This window comes from Archocentrus centrarchus, chromosome 24 (assembly GCF_007364275.1).
Source record: "Archocentrus centrarchus isolate MPI-CPG fArcCen1 chromosome 24, fArcCen1, whole genome shotgun sequence".
Classification (NCBI taxonomy): Eukaryota; Metazoa; Chordata; class Actinopteri; order Cichliformes; family Cichlidae; genus Archocentrus; species Archocentrus centrarchus.
In genome coordinates, this window is record NC_044369.1 from 665526 (window position 1) to 689312 (window position 23787).

General features: G+C 43.1%; 2 protein-coding genes and 1 long non-coding RNA gene across 11 annotated transcripts in view; 1 reads left to right on the forward strand and 2 right to left on the reverse strand.

The window, feature by feature from the left end:
* Positions 1-1751, reverse strand: part of vta1 (vesicle (multivesicular body) trafficking 1) — an 81115-nt gene extending 79364 nt beyond the window's left edge. For all 3 annotated transcript variants that reach the window (XM_030721139.1, XM_030721138.1, XM_030721137.1), the window contains exon 1: positions 1555-1751. In XM_030721139.1, coding sequence (XP_030576999.1) covers positions 1555-1645 — 91 coding nt within the window. In that variant the 5' untranslated portion in view covers positions 1646-1751. The remainder of the gene's footprint in view (positions 1-1554) is intronic.
* Positions 1132-8900, forward strand: LOC115774082 (uncharacterized). Of its 2 annotated transcripts, none has more exons than XR_004019162.1 (3): positions 1132-1253; positions 2486-2706; positions 7502-8900. It is a non-coding gene; the product is annotated as an uncharacterized LOC115774082 (long non-coding RNA). The 2 variants fall into 2 exon arrangements; XR_004019161.1 differs by lacking the exon at positions 7502-8900 and adding an exon at positions 3582-3958.
* Positions 8439-15394, reverse strand: gje1a (gap junction protein epsilon 1a). 6 transcript variants are annotated; one of them, XR_004019159.1, is made up of 5 exons: positions 14417-14790; positions 13666-13848; positions 12719-12916; positions 10529-10867; positions 8439-10405 (listed from the first exon to the last, which is right to left on the reverse strand). XR_004019159.1 is itself a non-coding variant. In XM_030721143.1 (4 exons), the coding sequence occupies exons 2-4, from the start codon at positions 13789-13791 to the stop codon at positions 10670-10672; spliced, it is 522 nt and encodes a 173-aa protein (XP_030577003.1). In that variant the 5' UTR covers positions 13792-13848; positions 15307-15394; the 3' UTR covers positions 8439-10669. The 6 variants fall into 6 exon arrangements, 4 of the variants coding, with proteins under 4 accessions (XP_030577003.1, XP_030577001.1, XP_030577002.1 ...); XR_004019160.1 differs by having other exon boundaries at positions 10525-10867; XM_030721143.1 differs by lacking the exon at positions 14417-14790 and adding an exon at positions 15307-15394 and having other exon boundaries at positions 8439-10867.
* Positions 15395-23787: the final 8393 nt, after the last annotated feature.

The following is a 23787-nucleotide window of genomic DNA, read 5'->3' on the forward strand; positions in this document are numbered from 1 at the left end:
GCTTGCTAATTGTTGCAGTACTGATAGAAAACAGGTGAAATTCTCAGCCCGACGCAGCGCCGGGCGAGCCACTGCTGGCTAGAACCCGGGTATGTATTCCACCTTTTGTGACAGTGAAGGAAAGAAATCAGTACTACAAATAAAACTTACCGTTAATACTGTTTTCAACCCTTCATTACACCAGCTCTGAATGTCCCCTAAAAATCTATGAAGTGGCTAATTACAGTCACAGGGTGAATACTGATGATGTTCAGCTCATAAATCAAAGCGTACGTAGCTCTCTGTGATAATAACATGTCAACACAAAAACAATTCACATAATAAGGATCAAAAGTGAATAGACCAATAATGACCTCCAGTACACTTATATTTTGGTGTAGCACTGAAAGACAGGGAGAGACTGTCATCTTTGATTACCATACTGTAGATGTTACTGTTAGTGACTTGATGCATGCTCAATAACCCAGGCAAGGAAATCCTGGAATGTTGATTCTGTCCAGTCACGAAGCGACTTGGATGAATGATGAAACGTTCCTCCCACTGAAAACACTCCGTCCAGATGAACAGAATCAACCTTCTGGGATTGTCAGCTGGATATTTCTCCAGGATCAGGAAGTGATATTGGCTCATGTATTATAGTGGTGTGAATCACAGTGAAAACACTGTTAAACAAACCCATAAGTCACTGTGGAGGTAAAGCAGGCAGCTCAACAATGATCAAAAATGATCAACAGCAACGTTATTTTTAGAAATATTATCGCGGATCTGAGGAGGAAGAAAACTATTGGACAGATGAACAACAGCCCCTCTTTTGGAATATTTTAAAGATATAAAAGGAATGCAATGATGCAAATGCACTGTGAATTTATTTTGTGATGTAACTATTTAATTTATTTGCCAAATAATCTGAATAAAGGCTTTGGGGGAAAAAAAGTAAAGCAGGCAGCTCAGGGGGGGTGGAGGCCATTCTTCACAGCTGACTGAAATCTCATGACTGTGACACAGCAGCATGAAGAAGAAAAAAAACTAGCTGGACAAGGAATTTACGTCGGCCTTTGAACCAACTCAGTAATAGTCTGACTGGTACTTCCTCTCTGCTGACGTCAGAACTCTCTGGCAGCCTGCCAGGTGTGATTACCTGGACAGTTTCTGAGCAATTCCTAACTTCAGCTTAAGTTAGCAGGAGAGAAGTACAGCAGGTTTACAGCCTTACAGAACAGAACCTGGAGGACTACATGATTTACCAGCGACAGGTATTTGAGTCAGTGAGGGAACAGTCTATGAAATTCCCAAACGATCCCAGTTGTTAAGGAAACGTTAGCAGGCTAATGAAGCTGTCGGAGCTAACGCCGTGAGACGCTAAAAAAACGGACTGATTTAACGCCGCAGCTCGGCGGCCTCTAAAGATCTCCCACACTGTGTGAGGACTTTTTGTCTAAAGTTGCCCTTTAGACCCAAACCTCGACTGCTAAGCTGACGCCCTGCCAGCTCTCAGATAAACAAAGCTGCCATGCTAACAGCAGTAGCCGCTAACGTCAGTCAGAACACACTCACAGTAATAAGTCACCACCGGGTCCCGCTTCTCGTGCTCCTGCGCCGTCCGCAGGTGGTGCTGGATGGATCTGAACTGAGCCGGCAGAGCCATAGTTGGAGTAAAACCATCCAGTGAACTCCAGTAAATCACCACAAGGAACTGTTATTGTTGTTAGCGAGAGTGCCCCCGTACTTCCGCGTGTTTATCCAATAGGAGCGGCCGCCTAGGCGGGACAAATTACGTCACGATCTCGCTCAAGTAGATGGATGACAGTTTGAATCGAAGGCGTGGCTTCATTAAATTCAAGACCTACAGAGGAGTACAGTGGGACAACAAACTAACAATATAATCATTCATTGTGAATGTGAATACAACAGTTTAAGCATTTACATGAACATTTTCGTTTATTAAAGCCAGAACTGTCAGTTGGACCCCATGATTTAAATAGTTTCTAATTTGTTAAGATATGTAACAAACATGAAATGCATGTCAGTAGCTAAAGTATACGTGTTTATGTCAAAGGGTCTGTCTGTTGTTGTTATTTTTCATATTTTTTAATTTTTCATATATAAAAGAGGAATGTGAATCCTGAAAGAAAAAAGTAAAGGGAGAAAGTGTGATTTAAAACAGGTTTAAGTTACCCAGTATAACTTATTTTGTATTAGATTGATTCAAAATAATAAAATCATTTTTTATTAATATATATTTTAAAAAATGGGCATTTACCATTTATGCTTTAATGGCTGCTATTTGAATGAATTTTGTTTGTTTTGAGAATATTTCTTTATTCTCACAATATGCATGAGAAAAATATTAATGAGAAAAAAGTAGTAATTTAACAAATGTGTCTGATTAATTTCTATAATGCAACACCAAAAGAACACACGCTGCTAGCAGCAAAGTCTGGTAGCTCTGTTCTTTACTCAAACTTTACTTTTTGTATTTTTATAGGTTTTTTGTTTGTTTTTGTCAAGTACTGATGGATCCTTCTGTGGGGAGAAGAGTTTACTCATGAGAAGAGCTGTATTCACTGACATGGAGCAAATCTGGAAGATCCTGCCCTATTCCATCTGAGATAAAGAGGTGTTTTTGGACTTGGAAGTGGAGATATAAGCCATTTCTGCCAACAGTCATCATGGGAAATGTCAACTCTGAAGACCCTTGAAGACTCAGTAAGTAAAGTGTGAGTGCAGTCTCATGTGTTTTACTGAAACATGGTTGAATCCAAACATCTCAGACTCTAATGTGGATCTACCTGCTTTCACCCTCATTCGTTCAGACAGAGATGCTTTACAAAGTCTCATACAAACAGTAGATGAGTTGTCAGACACATGAATTTCCCTCTGGCATCAATAAAGTTCTTATTCTTCAAAACTGGCAAAACACAAAAATATGAAGAATTAAACATATATATATAATTATTATTATTATCTGATAAGCTGATATTTAATTTTGTGTCCTTGTCATAACCCTTTCTATTTATGTACATTTATTTGTTTTTGTTTTTTTTTAACCTGAAAATATGCCCCTGTCATTGATAGAAATTTAACACAATGCAAAAGATAATACAGACATCAATAAGTGGTTAGAGGCCATATTGGCTTCTCTTCATTGGCTCCCTGTTAAATCTAGAATAGAATTTAAAATCCTTCTCCTCACCTACAAGGTCTTGAATAATCAGGCACCATCTTATCTCAAAGACCTCATAGTTCTGTATCACCCCAGTAGAGCACCAAGTTAATGATTGCAGTGCAAATGAAAATTAAAATGAAATGAACTGTTTATAAATATATATTCTAAATAATTATTAACATTGATGCATTTTTAATCTATCATTGAACTGTCTTTTTTTCCAATTATGTCAGATTGTTTGAAAACTGAGTTTGCCTTCAATTAATGCATTTGTCTCTGTTACTAAAAATTAAACCTGTTGAATAAGTACACAACCAAGTAGCTCAGAGTAACAAATCAGAACTCTGTGGGTTCCCAACACCGCACACAGACACAATTACTGCAGCGCCTGCTGTGCTTTTGTTTTTGTGCTCAGCTCTCATTGGACGCCTCGATTCTGCCCGGCGTGTTCAGCTCTTCGTCTCCCTGCGCTCTCTCCTCTCTGTCTGCTCCCAGCTTGCTACCACATAAATAGAGGAGACTGATTAGACAACATGTAACAGGTGTCCCACACAGCCTCTGCACCCTGAACCACCTGCCCCCCCAGCAGAGCCACAAACCACACTCCGTTCCCACACTCACAACGCTGTGACTATATTGAAATATTTATCTGTTAAAGCAGATTTGGAGTCAGTGAGATGGAGTTTGGATCATTCAGGATACGACTCATTAAAAAGTTCCACCCAGGACATTTGGACTAAGGTCAAGTTAAAGCCACAAACTGAGTCTGAGGTCAGGTGTACCAGCGAGCAAATGAAGACTGATACTGAACGAGGTAAATCAAAGGGAACATTCGCAATGATGCATTTCCAGCAAAGCGGGTGGGCTTGGAGCAGAGACGTCTGTTCCAGTTCAGAGAGTTTAAGGGCCGTGGTAAAAATGAGAACTGCAATCTGTTTGGTTCAGCCTGTGGTTGAATGATCCTTTGACTTCTGAGGCTCAACAAAGGTACAGCACAACAGCTTCTCTGGATTTTTCATTAAGCCTGGCCTACGGTACGTCTGAGGGGTACCACTGTTTTCTCTGGTCCAGACCCTAGTGGGAAAGGCTGTTCTATGTTTATATGTGGTTTGTTTAGCTTCACACTGCCCAGTTCCCACTGAACCATGACTTGGACTCAAGTCACACGAGGGTTGGAAAGCGGATGTGGTCAGGGCTTTGGGTAAGGAGGCCTGAAGAATCTGCTGGCTGACTGATTGATGAGGCGCTCTGGTCCAAGCCCACCCACTTCCTTGTTTTGCACTTTTTGGCTCCTGCTGTATTTTATAGTTTTTGTTCATGGGATCAGAGGAGCTGAGTTGCTACACACAGACACACAGACACACAGACTGAGGTTGAATCCAAATGTCTGAAACAGGGTGTGGGCTTCGATTTGGAGATGGGTGATGAACAAAAGAAGACAAAATATATATTCCTTCACTCCCCTTTTTGATTGATGTTCAAGATGATATGAGAACATGTTTCTCTTTCTTCAGCTGTAAGTACCATCTGCAGCGTGTCTGGATTCATGAAATATGTTCCAGCCAGTCAGCATGTAGATTAACAGGTAAAAATCTGGACACAAATTATCCATAAAGCCCTTCCTGCTTATAACACTCTGTAAGCACACTGTGCTGTTCACTCAGAGATTCTCTAATCTGACAGCTCAACATACACAGGAAGGTGTTTTTATGCAGGCTTATTCGCACAAAGTTCAGCCAAGAATTACTGAGGTCAGGTGCACCAGCAGGAAATGAACAATTTAAAAGTTGGTATAGTGGCAGTGCTGTATTATAAATGAGGGAAATACCAGTGTCACTAGGATTCACCCTCTGAGGGTCATAATGCTGCCATCTCACTGTTTAGAAACTCCATGTAATGGATGGATGCGACTAAAGAAACTGAGAGAAAGTGCAAAGTCAGCCAGCAGCAACTCATCAAAGTGCTAAATTGTCCAAAAACATAACTTACTTTATCGCTTTTTGTCTCCAGACAGGACCGTAGTTTACATCATGTTTGACCGTAGAGATTCAATTCTTAAACTCATCAGAAAAAATGTTTGGTAGGGTTACAAATAAACTCAGCAATGGGCTATTTTCTCTGGACCTGTATGGATAGTAAGGGCTGAATGGAAAGGATCGTCTTTGAATTTTTAAGTGTATTTATTGTGATTCAGCCATTGCAGGAAATCTCAGTACACATGGATTACCGACTACCCCACAGGCCACATGAGACTGGACAGTGCTGTCTGATTTGGTGAAGTGTAGGACAGAGGATTGTACCGTCTCCATTCCTGTTCACCCGTCCACCTCGGGTTTCAGTACAACTCTGGGTCATGACACCTACAGAAATATTGATTGTAGTCTTTGGATGTGTTAGTGATGAGTACGGAGCACTCACATTCTGAATGTGAATAGGACCAGGGAGATGCTGATGGACTTCAGAAAGGACAGCTAAGTGAAGCGTGTCTGCTGGGGGAGCAGCACCGGAGCCAGTGACACTGAATCAACTGATCAGGAAGGCTAGATCTGTGATTGGTGGCAAACCGGACACTTCTGAAACTGTGGTGGAGAGGTGGTCCCAGAACAAACCGTTATCCATCATGGATCATCCCGACCAACCTCTGCACCACATGCTGGACAGCCTTCTCTAACAGACTGATTCAGCTCTGCTGCCACAAGGACAGATACGGGGAATCCTTCATACCACATGCTATCATGTGGCTGAGAGGGATCGGCCAGATTATAGTAATAATTTATCTTTTCAACAGCTGTAACAAAATAATTTACCAAATATGGGATTAGAAATTATTTCTCCTCATCTCATATTTCTCATCTTTTCAGACCTGGAAACTGTATCCATCATTTATGTAAATCATGTAGTACAGCCAGCATGTCTCCAGGATAGCTATGAATAGTCAAGCCATCCAAAAACGAAACAAAGACGACTGTAGGAAATTTTTAATAATCATCTCAAGACAAAACAAGTTGGAGAATTTACTGGTCACCTTCAGTAAACAGTAGCAAACAGATTTCTGTTTTAATATGTATGCATTGGTCATAAAGTGTGCCTCTTTTTCTTTGATGCAGCTCTAAAAGGACAAAATGGTTTCAATATAGAGACAGACTGCTGAAAAAATGTAAAACTCCATTTTCACAACATGTAACAGTAAAAATCAGATATAAAACAAATGAAAGATGAATGTACAGTGTTGTGTACTGTATGTATGTGCCATAGTTGAACTTTGACCCCAATATTAGTGGTCAAAACTAGGTTACAGTGCTGTAAACCCCACAGACCTCCCTGCCCAATGTTACACTTTACAGCTTATTATTTTACATGCGAGTTCATTGAAAGAACAAAGTGGGAGTTTGTGGCCTGTTTTTAAAAATTGGATTGGATGTTTAATATCACAGACGCCCCTACCCCCATTTCCAACCTCTACAATTCTCTCAATTATCAACGACTCAACCTTGTAAAATACACCAAGCTCTACTTTCCAGGTTAATCACTCAAAGACAGATAAACAGCTTCATGTACAAATGTGAGCAAGTTCTCAACCAAGACTACTCTGGAGGTTTATACCTGGTAAATAAATTTTACCATAAGCTAACAAGTAAACCCTGAACTTTGGCCAACCTGAGAAAAACATTGTCTTCTTGGGTTCATTGTGGGCTTTGTTATTCAAAATTACAGATGATAGCATAAAACTAGCATATTAGCCTGGTCACACCAGAAAGCAGGACAGCCCTTTCATCAACACATCCCTCTGAAACTACCAGAGGCTGGAAACTTTACAAATGCCATGTGCTCTGGCAAGTTGACCACTAATTTGCTAGTTAGTGAAAAAAGGTAAAAGTAACATGAGCTGTTTACGGTAGCTAAACTGCTAACTGTTAGTAAGCTAACTAGCTTGTCTAGCAACTAGACAGTGAGTGTGCAGTCTGGTAAAGACTCCTGTCTCAGAATCAACTGCAGTGTTTGACTGCTGTCCAAAAGAGTCAAAGTCTGATTCTTAGCATGCAGCAGGTGCCGGAAGCAACTCGGATGCATCATTATTGAGCAATGCTAACCGGTTCTGTTACATACGTTTTGTTACCTTGCAGGTGAATTTTCATGATTTGCACCATTAGAGACAAAAATGGGACCTCAGGGAGCGTACCAGGTGTGGTTCATGAACTGAAACAATGAATCACTCTTCAAGGTGACTACTGTGACGGGGATGTTAGCCAAGTTGAAATAAGTTATAGGTTTTGCTTTTTATCAACAGTTTCTGAACTTGTTCTGAGCAGAAGAACTCTTCTTTTCTTCCACCAGCACTAATGCGCACATTGGGCAACAAGGGCTCTCCATCAGTCACAGTCAGCCATGAGGTCTTCAGCTTCCTCTAAGAGATGTTGGGTGTTTTGAGGTCGTTGATAAAAGTCCGACGCCGGGTCAGTCGTGGCTGGCCTCTGCCTGGTCTGCCTCCAGGTGGAACCCATCAAAATATCTTCTTCAGGATTCGCCTGTTGTCCATGTGGATGATGTGTCCAACAAGTTTCAGGCGGCAGCTTGCAATAATGATGCTGAAGCTGGGCAGTTTGTTTTGTTGTAACACCTCTTTGTTGGTGATGTGGCCAAAGTATCAGACCTTCAGTATTCTTCTGAGGCAGCGTTGATGAAAGACGCCTACCTTTCGGGTAATACTGGCCGATGCTTTCCACATTTCTGAGGCGTAAACTGCCATTGGGATGATTGAGGCGTAGCATTGAAGCTTGATGTTAGTTTGGTAGCAGAAAAACAGGGTTATATAAGAAATTCATTACCTCAAAGGTAATGTGAACAGATTGAGATAGCTTGATTCAAAATGCTGGTGTGACCAAGTTGTAGTAACTAGTGAAGAGGACAAACACGAGGCAAGTGATATGTGCTTAAAAAAAGCTGTTTTATCCCATTTTATCCTGTGACATTCCTGGATTAGGGCATCACGTGCACCAAAATGAAACTCTATCCTGCCAAATTCACCTGCATGTGTTAATGTAAACAAGGCCTTAGTCTTGGTGACAGAACTTTGAGAGGCGAAATTTAAAACCCATTCTCCAGTCACTGATACCAGAACGCAGACAAACCCAAATCACAGGAGTCACATACCTGGTTCAAACCCTCCTAAACCCTGACAGAACAGTAATGGTAGAAGTTATTTCAGATCAACTGGAGTGTTGCCACAGTGAGAGGAAAAGGGTTTAAAAGGGTTTGGAAAGAGGGTTTGATCCACTTTTGTCTGGTAATGCAATTTTGTACCTGAGATGAACAAATTGCTGAAAACTTCATAAAAGTTGGATGGATGTCTGATAAAAATAAAACATGAGAGGTAATCATTTTCAAAATACATCAACAATGACACCAAAGGAAAATTTACAGAACATATCAATACTTCAAGCAAAGAAAAAAGGTGAAGCAAGGGTGGAGGGCAGAGGACACCCTTCATAAGTTCCACTGAAGAGGGAAGAGTTCAGAATCAGACATGGACAAAAGCCCAACTGCTGCCGACTGGAGCGAGTGTGCACTTACTTTATTACAGCTTATGAGAGCAGTCGGGTCTTGAGTCTCAAAAACCTTTAAGTGTGTTAATATGCATCTTTATTTAGCACTGGTGCAGGGTCAATGTGGGTGTGTGGGTGTAATGTTTGTATTACTGGCTTTGTTTTGCTTGTTCTTGGTGTGTTCTACATAAAACAGCTAATAAATATATGTTTAAAAAAAATCAAGTTTCCACTTTGAGTTTGTCCATGTCAGTTGAGAACTTTACAGCAGTAACATCTTTTAACCTCTTCTGGTGTCTCAGCTTTTTGTTGTACAAGAAGGTTCAATGCCAATTAAGTGAAGTACTGACGGTGCCTCGAACCTTCTCCATCGTGGATTTCAACTAGTTTGTCAGGACTGTATTAAATTCCCAATCACAAAAAATTAGCAGGATTTCTTCTTACTGATAATTGATGTTTTCCAGATACTTCAAAATCATTACAACTTGCAGTAGTGCTATATACCTGAAACATTTTCATTCCAACACATTTGTTTATCCAAATGCAATTACTACTTTAACCACCTGATTTTTCAGGGGATACATTTTGATAAAAATGTTTAAAATATAAATTACAAAGTTTCCTTCCTTTCTTTTGGTAGTTCATTACATCAAACCCATTTCATATTCATTTGTGTCTTCGGGGAGATCTTGACCTTGAAGAGTAAAACACTACATCGCAACCATTTCAGCAATGGCATCTTTGTTAAGACACGTCGATGGTCTAGGAAGATGCCTTTTCATCTCACTGAGGTAAACTCAAGCATTTTAGGTCTGACCAGCACATGAGAGCTCAACAATCAAGTTGAACGTTGTTTAAGAACCATCTTTTTCTATATGAAAAGACAAAACTCCATCAAAAATCCACAACAAAGTTGTGGTGCTCGTGTTGATCAAAGTGAAGGTCAGAACAGACCGGAAGCAACATCGGACACACATTGGAAGTGATAACTGTCACACATGCAAGTGTCAGAAGCAATGGCACCTGCAATGCACCCGCCCATGGGTAAGGCTACTGGATCACAGTTTCTTATGAATGGTGCGAGTGACAGTCTGTGGCCAGCTCTGTGGTGTGCCTGTCACATTTGGTCAGCACCTGAAAGACAAGCTAGACAATTATGTTCATCTGCACTTTATACAGAATGATGTGATAGCTCTTCAGTTAATTGCATTGTTAACAGACTACAAGAAGACCTTATGTCTTCCTATCAAATCCTTTTGCACCTTGAAGTAGAATTGGCCCCCCTGCTGGCACTCCATAAGTGAATAAAGTCCACAGAAGATTCATCAGGTTGGTTTGATGAACCGTGATGCATTTAGTGCATGCCAGGCCCTGAAGAAAAATGCGTGCAGCTAATGCTTCCAGGGTTTCTTCTGTATAGTCAGATCTGAAGTACATCTCCAAGAAAAGATTGTTAGGGGCCTCTGAGGTGTCACAGGCCATGAGGCCTTTGACACTGGGCTTTCCTTGGGCTGTAATCCATCTGGAAAGAGGTTTTAGGAGCAACATGACGTTTTGCTGTCTTTTAGGGGGAAAAAAAAAGAAAACCAGAAATCTTTCTATCCCATCTCTCAAGTGTTCAGTAAGAGGTAAATATCGTCTGGCCATCACGTCCACACAAGACCTCTGGACACAGCCAGTACTGACCCACTGATATCTGAAATACAACCAGGGATCATCATAATCTATAGTTACGGTCAAAAACAACTAGAGATTGTTTCAGACTTGCCAGCTCTGACACTGCTGAACTTTCTCAAATTTCTTGGTGCTACTCACTTACGATGGACCACAGGTGAGGGTTAGCTCTTCTGTTTGCTTCCTGTTTTATAAAAGTCCAGCAGTAGCTAACAGGAGCCCAGTAAAACTGGCAGATATGGTGTCATACATGTTCACCCCCAGTCACTGTATCTGCACATTTATGTCATTGGTTGTTGAGATAACCGAGCCGTCGGCAGAGTATCTCAAATATCTCCGCGATACAGAGAAGTATGGTGATTATGGTGAAGGTGTACATGGCACTGAGGAAGATGGTTTTTTCAAAGTGTTCGGGTACCATGCACTTTGTCACATTAAAAGCCTTTTCCAGAGCACTGGCATCGCACATGTACAGTGGGTGAACCTGGGGGAAAAAAAGAAAGAAACGTGAGGCATGAATACTTCCATTATTGTCTGAACTTCTAAAGACTAACAATCCCCACAAAGACAGGAATCAGATGTGCAATGTTGCCACAGTAATTACTGATTGACTCTTGTTGGGCACTGCTGAGTAGGGCTGGCTGTACCTTAAGCTGTACCTATTATGTACTGGACCATCGACACAGCATCTAACAGAGTTAAAAAGTGAAATGAGTGTTCACACGGAGCATTTAAGCCATCCCTGTGTGAAAGTTAAAAGTAAAAGTATAGCTGCAAACTTCTCTTGGTACATCATGCCCAAAGGGACTTATCTTGTACTGTTACAGGGTAATGTGCCAGGAAATAGACAGTGATAGTTGAGCATTCTGCTGGCATAATAACCATGCAAAGGTCAGACCTTGGCAATTTCCCACTAATAATAGCTGGTACAATTGATGTTTTTTGTAATAAACCACTGGGAACGGCACTTCCTGAAGTTAGCTATCATGAGAAAACCACCAAAACAGAGCCACTATTAAGTTGCTGCTTCTTTGCAGCGAGGTCCATTATTTCAATTTATTTGTGATGCTCCAGAAATGGTAAAGGCAACTGTCAACATGCCGAGGAGGAACATCAGGAATTTTATGAGGTCTTTTTCCACCACAAAGCAGTCGGACATTTTCACACACGCACTGATAGGAAGTGCAATTACAGGAACTCTGAAAGGCCGCGGCCCTGCAAGAACTGCAGGCCGTGGCTTAGCACGAAACTCAGAAGAGGCGGTGAGAGAGCAGCAAACTGTTGTTCTTTCAAACGTCTCCATCAACAACGTAAAATTCCCTTTCTGAGCTAACACATCAAAAAGCTACTCAGCAGTTATTTCAGTCCTTTTGTCGTCTCACTGACATCATTCATGTTATTTTGGCACATTTGAAGCTTGTCTCAATGCAAACAGCAGCCTGAATGTAAGGACGCCACCTTTTGTCTCCATGACTGACTGTAAGAGGCTAAATGGGTGCTCATTACATAAATTAGGGCTGGCTGAAAAATCTCATGATAATCTTTTCATATCGGTCGATATCGGTTTAAATCTCGATACAAATTAAATCGCTGTTTCTGTCAAGCCTAAAAGTTGTTTTAGACTCCTAAGTGAAAATATAGCTTTGAATTAAATATGATTTTCCATGATGAGTGTACTGTAGAGCATTACATAACTCTATTATACATAAATAATTTACAGTGCTAAGGTTCATGCCACTGCTCCCCTAAATTAACAGTACCGTAATACCAAAATAATTTTTTATGTTTTGGTAATCATTAATACATCAGTATGCGCAAGCTCCTTAATTTAAATCATATTTTTAATCCTCAAATAGAATTATTATTATCATCCAATTTACTGTTTTACCAAAAAAGAAAAATAGTAAAGCACATTAGGATTTTTTTTTAATTAAGAGGACAAATTAGAGTTATTCAGGTCCTGAAGAGAAAAATGAGTTTTAGAGGTTGGACGTGATGCTGGGTTCATTTCTGACAGACGTCCAGCAACTCAAAAACATGAATGTCTAAAAAATACCTTTAATTTATTCTTGTTTTTATGACCATGGTTTAATCCATCTCTAACGCACTGTAAGCATATATAATAACCTTAAATCTTAATTCTGACAGGTCAGAAGTATCAACTATTATAGAAGAACACAAACACAATGGAAAAGTAAATTATTGATCATTTCCAAATAAACAATATTCCAGCAGCACTATCCTGTCATGCTATGGAGGAAAAGTTATTTCAGGATAATTATCATCACTCAGCCCTGCACTACATCAACTCTGAAATAATGACTAATGGACAGACCTGAAAGCCGAATAGATGGCTTTGTAGCCAGAAGGCAATGACTTCCAAAATGATGCGTAGGAGAACAGAAATGATGTAAAAGACGGTGTAGATGGGTCGCTCCAGGATCTCCTCCTGGTCAATGTTCTTACAGGCAGCATAGAGGTGGAATACTGCTCCGGGAACCAACACTGTTACCAGCTGCAATGCCCAGAAGACCTGGAGAGGATAGAAAAAACATGGAGGGAAAGTGAGAAAATCTCATGGAAATAAAACAAAATGGAAGAAGAGGCCTTCAACAGGAGCGAGCAAAGGATGAACGTTTTTGCTGGGGAGATAAAGGGAAGCAAAAAAGGTGAAGCAGGGACAGAAAGTTCAAGAACAAACAGAGAAAAGAACATTTGCCCATTTATGACTTCACACATTGGTTTGAAATTGGCCCTCCAGATGGTGAACATAAGTAAAACAGGATCTGTGATTGGAAATGGAGCGGGCAGGAATCTGGTCGATTGGAGTTCAATGTTTGCTGAAATGTTCTCTCCCAAATTGGCTTTCCCACCAGTAAGGAAACCCCATTCATGCTGATTACCACCTGCGACCGCTTTCTGACTGCAAATGGTTTTTGCTGGATCGGACATGCCACCATCTGTACCCAAAGATGCCTCAGCTGGAACACTGAAAACGTCCATGATTCATGCACGAGCCTGTATTCTTCAGACTTTATCCAAACTCCTTAATTTTACACGTGATTTCTTAGAACTGAACAGAATGTACCATTGTAGCTGAGTATGATCTGTAATGGAGATAAAAATGATGAAGACATTTTTGGATATTTAGAAATGATCTGAGGCTTAGTAGTCTTTGGGTTTAGGTTTGTTCTTCTCTAGTACGGTTATTTAATATAAGCCGATGCCACTCCTAAAAGCTCCTTCAGCTTCAGGCTGGAGCGCTTGGATTGCTGCTCCTACCTGTGGTGTTATGGGTCTGAACTGGTTGTAGCAGTAAAGGTTGAGTTCTCGTCGGTCGGGGTCGCAGCTGAAGTGCAGCGCTTCATTCCCATAGACAGCAAAGCCGAGGACGCCCAGGAAGAACATCCGCACTGAGCCGAAGAACAGGGTGTGGAACTGGCCTATCACTGTAGGAGGCCTGAGCTGGAACACACACACACACACACACACACAGTTACACAATGCAGCATGTGGACACATTAAAGCAGACGGCCATATGTGCACATATAAGGATATTTACATTGTACATCATTCCCATACACATTTTCATGATACAGACGTGCAACACACAAATGCATAGAGACACACACACACACACACACACACACACAGAGACAAAGAGAGAACAGCTTTTGTCAGCCACATAAAAGCAGCTGCTGCAGAGGCCCTGAGCTCTGAAGGCTAAAATAAAACCCACTGAGAGGAAACAGGTGCCACCTCATCTCTTTACCTGCTCTGTCCTCACACTAACACTGAGTCATGTTTAACACAAAAAGGGCACTTTCACAAAGCAGAGAGCCTTTTGGCTCACCAACACGTCACTCAGCCACATGAAGACGGAAGCAAAAGGAGATCGATTTAAAAACGACAAGTCAATATCTTTTCATTTTAAGTCTGGAGAGGGACATTTGTTAAGCACTGCTCCTCTCTGTCAAAGCCTGAGGACCCTCAGCTGGGTAATATCCATAAAGAGCCTCGGCAATCTACTTACACATCCTTCATAGAAATTTTTGATGTAGTTTAAAGACATGGCTTGCTTGTAGATGTCCCCTGTTTATTTCCAGGGCTGCTCTGGGCCCTCATGGTCGGTTTGCTGCTGGCACCCGTTCCAGGCCACCAACAGTAGGTCTACCAAATCTGCAACTGACCCCTCTGCCTCTGTCCTGAAAGCCATGTCAGTGCATATTTTTTGCCTTTTATCCCTCCATCAATTGACTCGCTCAGTAGAAAAAAAGACAACAGAGACAGAGGGGCCAACAATGGCCTGGGAGGGCATGTGCTCCCTGCATTATAATCCCTACAGCACGATGTCAGCGAAAAAAGCCCTCCTGTTCAACACAATGCAGACAGAGATGGCAAACATGCAACAAAATACAATGCACAGAGTTAGGTAAAGAACCGGGGGAGTTCTTTACAGAACCAGGGGAGAACCAACAGTTCTTATTATGATTTGGGCTTTATTTTGAAAAACAGCAACATTTTCACACACAGGCTGCTTTAATGTGATTCTAAAAAATGATGGACTTTAAAACTTAACGAAAGAGTCCTGCTTTTGGCTTTATGGAGTTTGTTTAAGTGGACACTTCATTACAAAAAAGTCCAAAACGAGCGATGACAGCACACCCCGCACCGCAAACATTCACGGAGCTGCTGTCATCCTTTGGCGAGCTCCGAGGACCAGCCAGCCACACAGAAAGAAACCCCCAAGTTCACATCCCGAAAACCAAAAGCCGACAAAGTGAAATAAAATCCACACACCAACCGTAATCCTGGCGGCGTGTTGTTCATTCCCCCCTCTTTTTTCCAATCACGGAGCCTAAACTCATGCCAGCTGCGGAACCCCGCGGGACAGAGAGCAGAGTCAAGCCACGCGGAACTAACCTGCTGCGCTTCCGGTCACGGCTCTGAACCGATCAGAGGCGCGAGCACAGGGATCAATAAAGCACACCTGAGCGTCGAAATAACCGAGATTCGGAGTGACAGCACGAAAAAGAAAATCACCAATATATGTGAGATATATCCTAAAATAAAACTGTCTCAGGAAAAATAAACATGAAAAACATGAAAGTATGTAGCATGAAACCCAAAATACTGGAGAAAAATCAAAACTTTCAGTGTTAAACTAAGAAAACTTAGATAAATAAAGCGGCACGATAACAAAAAATAAAATCAACGCACTTAAGACACATAACAAACTAATGTTTGCAATATACACAAACGCTAAAAAAAAAAACAAAACAAAAAAAAAGTGAAATAGTTATTTGGAGCTTGTCGGCTTTTAATTTGAAGGTCAAGCCTTAGCGCATCCGGCTGTCCCCGTTCTGCCTTTGTGAAGTTTGACACCTCGTCCGCAGCCAGGTGTGCACCCACAGACGGACTAGTGATGGGAATTCGGCTCTTTTCAGTGAGCCGGCTCTTTAGGCTCGGCTCCCAAAGAAGAGCCGGCTCTTTCGGCTCCCAAATGGCTCCTTAGATTTTAATTTAAAACAAAAAAAATGTAAAATGAATTACTAATGTAAAAGCATACATTAGGCCTATATCAAACATTTCTTTATATACTCAACATATAATAGAGTGCTCCAAATACAAATTATAAAACAAAAGATTGGAAATCAGAAAAACAAGGGCCTTTGAGGAGTTGATCCTGTTTCTCCTGCCTGATGACCTGCCCTGTTTTGTTCTTCTAATTCCACTGAGGGATGAACAATTCGTATACAGTATACCTATGTAGGTTGTTTGTGCCGCCTGCTCGATATTAAATTTTAAATTTGCAGTCTACACTCTATCAGAATAATCACTTAATGCCAGGTAATCGCTGCTGAATCTCGGGTTTCCTGACCTTACAAGGCGCGAACAGCTGATTAAGACATAGGGTCTCACCAGAGTCAGCTGGTCCAAGGAACCTGATCAGCTGACTTTTCACCCTAACTCTGCGACCATTCGTGCTATTGAAAAAATTCAAACGGTTCCTGAAAGCTCAGAAATTACACTTCACAGTCATGTAGTGGTATTACGGTATTTTTGACCAGAAGTTCACAAACGCCGGCACTTTTGAAGTACGCTGTGTCTCGTTTGACATGTTTGGAGGTATAAGGTTAAAATGTGTCCAATCTTTGCTACGCTTTCCGTCACTCATTTTCCTCACCGTTCTCATGTGTAGCCTCTATGTAACGCGCAACTTCCTCTGGCTCTTTCCTGTCTCCGAGCGCATTTTGCAGGAGCCCCTCCTTCTCTGGTGTTTGTTTACTCACTGCACAGTGTGTCCGTGGACCCTCCTCCTCCCGCTCAGTGTAGACGATCATATGCTACCAATCATCTTAACCAATCACGTGCGGCTTCCAAAAAAAAAAAAAAAAAAAGAACCAAACGAAAAGAAAAAAGAAACGGCTCACGATCAGGAGCCGGCTCCCGTCGTTCACTTCAAAGAGCTCGGATCGTTCGCGACCGACCCATCACTAAGGCTGTGTCCAAATTCAGGGGCCGCATCCTTCAAAGGCCGCATTTGTAGGCCGATTACGTCACAGCGAGGCGACGAAGGCTGTCCAAATTCGAAGGCTCCTCCAAATGCGGTCGACAAATGCGTCCTTCTTTTCTCGAATTTGAAGGATGGGTCCAGTGTATCCTTCGTGGCCTACCATATCCCATGGTTCATTGCGCATCAAAACTCAAATACAACAATGGCGGAGGAGAGCAGCCAAAAAGTTTGAAAAATAACTGTTTCTGTGACATAAAATAAACTTTTAAGATGTTTTCAGGTGAGAATGTAAATGTGTAAACCTCATATATCAGCTCGTTTTGTCAAGATATCGCTTAATTGCAAAAAATGCTCCGACGTTTTCGGAGCTGTCCATTGCCGCTGCTCTACCAGCAGCTCACCTCGCTAACTGCCAGCTGACCGGAACACCCGACTGCCGGCACATCCTTTTCAAACCCCCGCTGGCTTTCGCCGCTGAGTGGAAGTTTTTTTTTTTTTCCTCTGAGTGGAAGTTAAGCACAGTTAAAACTCACTCAGATGATCTCTAACGGCTGATGTTTGGTTATGATGCATTTCAATCAACAGCAGATCCAATTCAAATTAAAACCGCAAGCGGTGATATCGGGCCCTCGCACTCCGCGCGCGTCGACCTGTGGCGCTCGTCGACCCGTGGCGCTCGTCGCCCCGTGCCGCACTCGGAGGTTTTGTGATCGTGATGGGTCTCTAGAAAGTTGAATTCTTTTATAGGAAAAGGTATCTTTTGCTCTCGGCATAGACGCAATGGAATATTTGGGGGTGTGGTCACGGCTCCAGCATGCAAAATAGGGCATGGGTCTGATTGACTTTTTTGATGGGCTGTTTGTCTAGATGATGTGGAGCCAATTTGGTCTCACTGGGTGAAATGCCCTAGGAGGAGTTCATTCAAATAGCAGGCCTGAAAATGGCAAAAATTGACACGTTCAATTGAAGATGCTGGACTTCCTGTAGGGTTTGGAGTATGGCTCCAAGAGACTTTTTTGTATGTCTTAGGATGTTACATGAGTGTGCAAAATTTCAGAGCTTTAGATAAAATGTAACTCAGGGGCTAGCTAAAAAACATGGTATATTATGATATTTAAAGCTGCCAGTAGGGGGCGCTCTAACGTTTATGGACTTTATGCATATCAATGTGTTCAGGGCAGGAGGCTTATCAAATAGATGAGGATTTGTAAGGAATGGTGAAAGATATTTCATGTATTTCAGAGCAAAACTAATTCTGTGGACGGTCATACAAATTGTCATTTGCTTCTGTAGGGGGCGCTATTGCGCCTACAGTCTTGAATCTGTAGTTATGGATTCAGCCTGGGTGTGTACATGAGTGATTAAATTTTCAGCCTGATCAGACAAAGCATGTGCGAACAAGTGCACAAACAATTTTGGTGGTGAGGGAGAAAAACAAAGGCCAAATTTAATGGCCTGGTGTGACAAGGCCGTTTAATATTTTGTAAAGATTTCCACAATATTTGATGGGCTACTTGTGTAGATGATCTAGAGCCAATTTGGTGTCAGTGGGTGAAATGCCCTAGGACGAGTTCGTTCAAATAGCAGGCGTGGGAATGCTACCAATGCTACCATTGTTCCTGTCCCCAAGAAGCCAAGGATCACTAGACTAAATGACTACAGACCTGTGGCACTGACTTCTGTGGTCATGAAGTCATTTGAGCGTCTGGTGCTGTCCCACCTCAAGTCCCTCACAGCCCCCCTTCTGGACCCCCTGCAGTTTGCCTACAGAGCCAACAGGTCTGTGGACGACGCCATCAACCTGACTCTGCACTTCATCCTACAGCATCTGGACTCCCAGGGAACCTACGCCAGGATCCTGTTTGTGGACTTCAGCTCTGCCTTCAACACCATCATCCCTGATCTCCTCCAAGAAAAGCTGTCCCAGATGAACGTGCCTGATCCCATCTGCAGGTGGATCACTGACTTCCTGACGAACAGGAAGCAGCACGTGAGGCTGGGGAAGAATGTCTCGGACTCCCGGACCATCAGCACTGGCACTCCTCAGGGCTGTGTCCTCTCTCCTCTGCTCTTCTCCCTGTATACCAACTGCTGCACCTCTGACCACCAGTCTGTCAAGCTTATTAAGTTTGCAGACGACATGACTCTCATCGGACTCATCTCAGACGGGGACGAGTCGGCCTACAGGATGGAGGTCAAACGTCTGGCGTCCTGGTGCAGCCACAATAACCTGGTACTGAACGCCCAGAAGACAGTGGAGATTATAGTGGACTTTAGGAAGCACACAGCCCCTCTACCCTCCATCATCCTGACTGACACCCCCATCACCACAGTGGACTCTTCTCGCTTCCTGGGAACTACCATCACCCAGGACCTCAAGTGGGAGCCCACCATCACCTCTGTCATCAAAAAGGCCCAGCAGAGGATGTACTTCCTGCGGCAGTTGAAGAAATTCAACTTGCCAGCAAGGACCATGGTGCAGTTCTATACTGCCATCATTGAGTCCATCCTCACCTCCTCCATCACTGTGTGGTACGCTGGAGCCACCACTAGGGACAAACAGAGACTACAGCGCGTTGTGCACTCTGCTGAGAAGGTGATTGGCTGTAACCTCCCATCTCTCCAGGACCTGTACACCTCCAGGACACTGGGGCGTGCAGGTCGGATCACAGCCGACCACTCTCACCCTGGGCACAGACTTTTTGACCCTCTCCCCTCAGGCAGGAGGCTACGGTCCATACGGACCAGAACCTCCCGCCATAAGAACAGTTTCTTCCCCTCTGCTGTTGGACTCATGAACAATAACCCTAAGACTGCTACCACCACCCTCCACAAACGCTGATGACCCTATGTCTATGCACCTGTCTGACTGCACTGATGTACATATTAGTGGAATATAGTCTACATTCTTTTATCTTTTAATTAGTCTCTGCACTGTATATTTTGTAATTTTGTAATATTGTGCTATAGTTATAGCTCTAATATCTCTGTATATTTGCAATTTGTATACTTGTATATTGTCTTATAGTTTTTATACTTATTTGTTTTTTTTTCTGTAAGCACGAAGTACCGCAGCAATTTCCTAATGCTGTGAACCTGTTCACCCATATGGCAATAAAAACCTTCTGATTCTGATTCTGATTCTGATTTCAGTTTTTCATTTGTTCTTCAGCAAATCGGTTTGCCTGAAATTAAAGTTAAGCATCATAACTGGATAGTTTTATTCAACATTAATGTCTCACTTAATATAGTTGGATATTAATCATTCGCTCAGCTGTATGCCTTAATGTTGAAATGTGCTATGCTTGTTTTAACCGCTTTAAATTAAACCACAAAAAGGAGCAAAAGTTTGTTCTCTGTTTAACCAGCTGCTTTTCCACAGCTGCGCTTGGCACTGTCACGGTTGCTAGGCGACATGAGCTACGCTGAGGTGGGGGCAGGTGATGCTGATATGAAGGCTAGACTGTCCAATTTCACAGCCGCTCACTTCCGGCCTTTGCGCTCTTCATGGGCCGCGAAGGACCCGGTCTGCGTAGGACGGGTCCTTCGAAGGATGCGGCCCCTGAATTTGGACACAGCCACAGAAACAGTTATTTTTCAAACTTTTTGGCCGCTCTCTTCCACCATTGTTGTATTTGAGTTTTGATGCGCAATGAATCATGGGATATGGTAGGCCACGAAGGATACACCGGACCCATCCTTCAAATGGGTCTTTCTCTTCCTGCTCTTGTCGGAGACGGTCGCACTATCTCTCTCTCCCTGCCCTCCCTATCTCTCCTGCTTGCTGTGAGAGCGTCTCTTACACACTGTCCGAATAAGAATAAGATTGAGAGCAACATGGATCTGGCAAACTGGGCCTTCACCATCATTGATCGAATTTTTTCCACTATGAGATCGGGGAAAGGGGAGCCTGCGTGTCCGAGTGGAACAGACCCGGTTGGATACGTCATCGATTCTTGGAGCTCGTGGAGACCTGTGTGCTTCTCGGCCCTTGAGGTTGAAGACGTGGAAGACGCCTACATATTCGGCCTTTTGGTAGCGGTATCTTCTCTGTTTGGGCTCGGAGGATACCTGATTTACCGGGAAATCAAGAAAATCTGGGCGGCAGTTCGACATCTGCAGAGGCTGCCGACCCAGGTGGACGGCCTGTCCAGAGCCGTACAGACTCAGACTCAAAGCCTGGTGGACCTGAGCCGTAAAGTTAACGTGCTCACAGGCGAGAGGGGTTAGATCTGGAGATAAGGTTCGGTTCTGCACAGTGAGGACAGTAACTAATGAATTTGGAATATTGGATTACTGAATGGTTCCCAGTGAGACTGAAGGCTGTTGGTAAAAAAAAAAAAAAACAAGCAGCCTGTTCCAAAACATCTGCATTATCAGGAATTCGGCTCCCCTGCCGGCCTTGGCTGGCAACCATATCTCTCCAGGACTATGTGTGACGGTCGCTCTTTCCCCCCCCGCTCCGCTTTGTGATTTGTGAAGCTGGATCTGGTGTACCACGGCCGCCGATGAAATTCCATCACTATCAGCAAACTGTTTTGGCTAGGAGCTGGCATCTGGCTCCACAATGCCCCCACCTTCTCGTCTCCGTCTGCATCCCCTCCTGACCTGACCTCACCCACCACATTGCTATCCTGGCTTTAAATGTGCAAATATGCTTTGCTAAGGTGGTTTTTTTGGACCCTGGTATGGTGCTCATTTTGAGCACTGTACCAGATGACTTTTTTTTAACCTAACTACACCATGATGTGTGTTGTTTTCTTTTTCGGGGAACTGTAAAGGTAGCGCTGCAAGTCGGCTGCATAACCTCAGGACACCTGTCCCCCCGTGTTGTGTTTGTTGTATTCTTGGATGGGTGCTCTGTTAACTGCAATTTCCAATGTGTGAACCTGTTCACCCACATGGCAATAAAACCTTCATTAATTAAATTCGAGAAAAGAAGGACGCATTCGTTGACCGCATTTGGAGGAGCCTTCGTCGCCTCGCTGTGACGTAATCGGCCTACAAATGCGGCCTTCGAAGGACGCGGACCCTGATTTTGGACACAGCCTAAGGGGCTCGACACACGGGGAGCGACGTCGCTCGCTCTCCATTCATTTCCTATGGAGCTTGTGCGATAAGGCGACAATCGCTTGCCCTCCTCCAGCTAAGCGACCGGTGGCATTCGTGCATGTGAAATTTCAAGCTCGTACACGTAGACGTGCACACGCGACCAGGTGACGCGACACAACAAAGCTGAAAAATGTTCTACTTTTGTCGCTGTCGCGTGGCACTAAACCAATCAGCGAGGGTTTCATTGACTGACCAATGAGCAGAGAGTATGCTACACGCTGCAGTCTGCAACCACTTTCAGCACGAAGGAAAGCATCGTTTTATCTTTTTGACTTTCCTATATTATATGACACTTCACGCAGTGATTATCGACTTCCACATAAAAGGCAGCCGTATGGGAACGTGCTGGTGCAAGACTAACGTTAAACAGACGGATGGAGAGGACTTTTGTGCTAATATAGGATGAACGCGAGGTTTTCTTTTTCTTTTGTAGAGGAGACTTAACAGCAAGATTTCTGTCAGTTCCATTAAAATCTTCAGACTCATCTTTATTGCCGTGTCTGACACGGACTGCTTTGAAAATGTCTAAATCCCTCCAGTTTCATAACCAATCACATTTCTTGGAGATGAGTGACGTGAGAGCGCGATTCGCAATGCTGCCGTCGCTATCGCGTCCCGTGTGTTCGGTTTCACCCCAGTGGCGATGCGACCCATTCGTCGCTGTCGTTTGTCGCTCCCCGTGTGTCGAGCCCCTAAGACGGACCAGAGGAGCCGCGGGACGGAGACCGCGCGGAAAGGCGCGCGCGCCCCTAAAGAAAGCGGCGCGCGGTGCGTCGAAAAGTGACTTCCAGTATTTGCCAAAGAGGATTTAAATCGCTGTAAATGACTCATTAGCCTGTCTGTGAAACATCTGTCACACACATCTGTGTGAGGAATATTTTGAGCCAGAAAGATCCTTCCGGTCCCTGGGCGGAAGTGATTTTTATATATTCTTTACAGATTCAGGTAAAAACTGTCACTGACATTAAAAATGTCTTTTTCACAGAGCTCTGGCCAAATATAATATCACAAGTCTATAAAGATATTTGAAGGTCTGGCTTGATTATAAACAGGTCATTTCATTATTTGATATATGAGGCCCTCATAAATCCTGACTGCAGTCTATTTACATCAAAAACACAGAAACATTGGAAATCACTATTTGGCACAACATCAAACATATGCAACACAGTAATAATAATAATAATAAAAGTGCTGTATTATAACATTTTGGTCTTCATATAACTTAGAAGATTGTGGATCTCTGATAACAAAAGGGCTATCACATTAATACATCTCCAGTAAATAATGTGTCATAAATATTTAACCATATTTGCCAGCATGTGAACCTGCAAGCCTCCAGGTAGCAGGTGAGCTCTGTCACAGCTTCACTGCTGGGACTTCCATGAGTTATGTCGAGGGAGTGTTAGACACACAAAATGAAGCGTTCAACTTCTGTTTCACTGATGTTAGAGCAAAAGAAACCTGTACTTTGAGGCATGAAGGTCAGTCAGTCAGAGAAGGTTGTGGGTTCAAATCTGCGGGTAACTGGGGTCCTTCATTTGCATGTTCTCCTGGTGCTCGTGCAGCTTCTCTCCAGCTACACTGGCTTCCTGCCAGTCCAAAGACATATGGGTTAGGTTAAGCCTGAATTTCTAGGCCATAGCTGTGAATGTGAGCATGAGGTCATCGGCCTCTCTGTGACAGATTGGTGACCTGTCCAGGTGTGCCCTGTGTCAGCTGGGATTGGCTCCAGCCTCCCTGCAACCTTGAACTGAATAGATGGAAGAAAACAG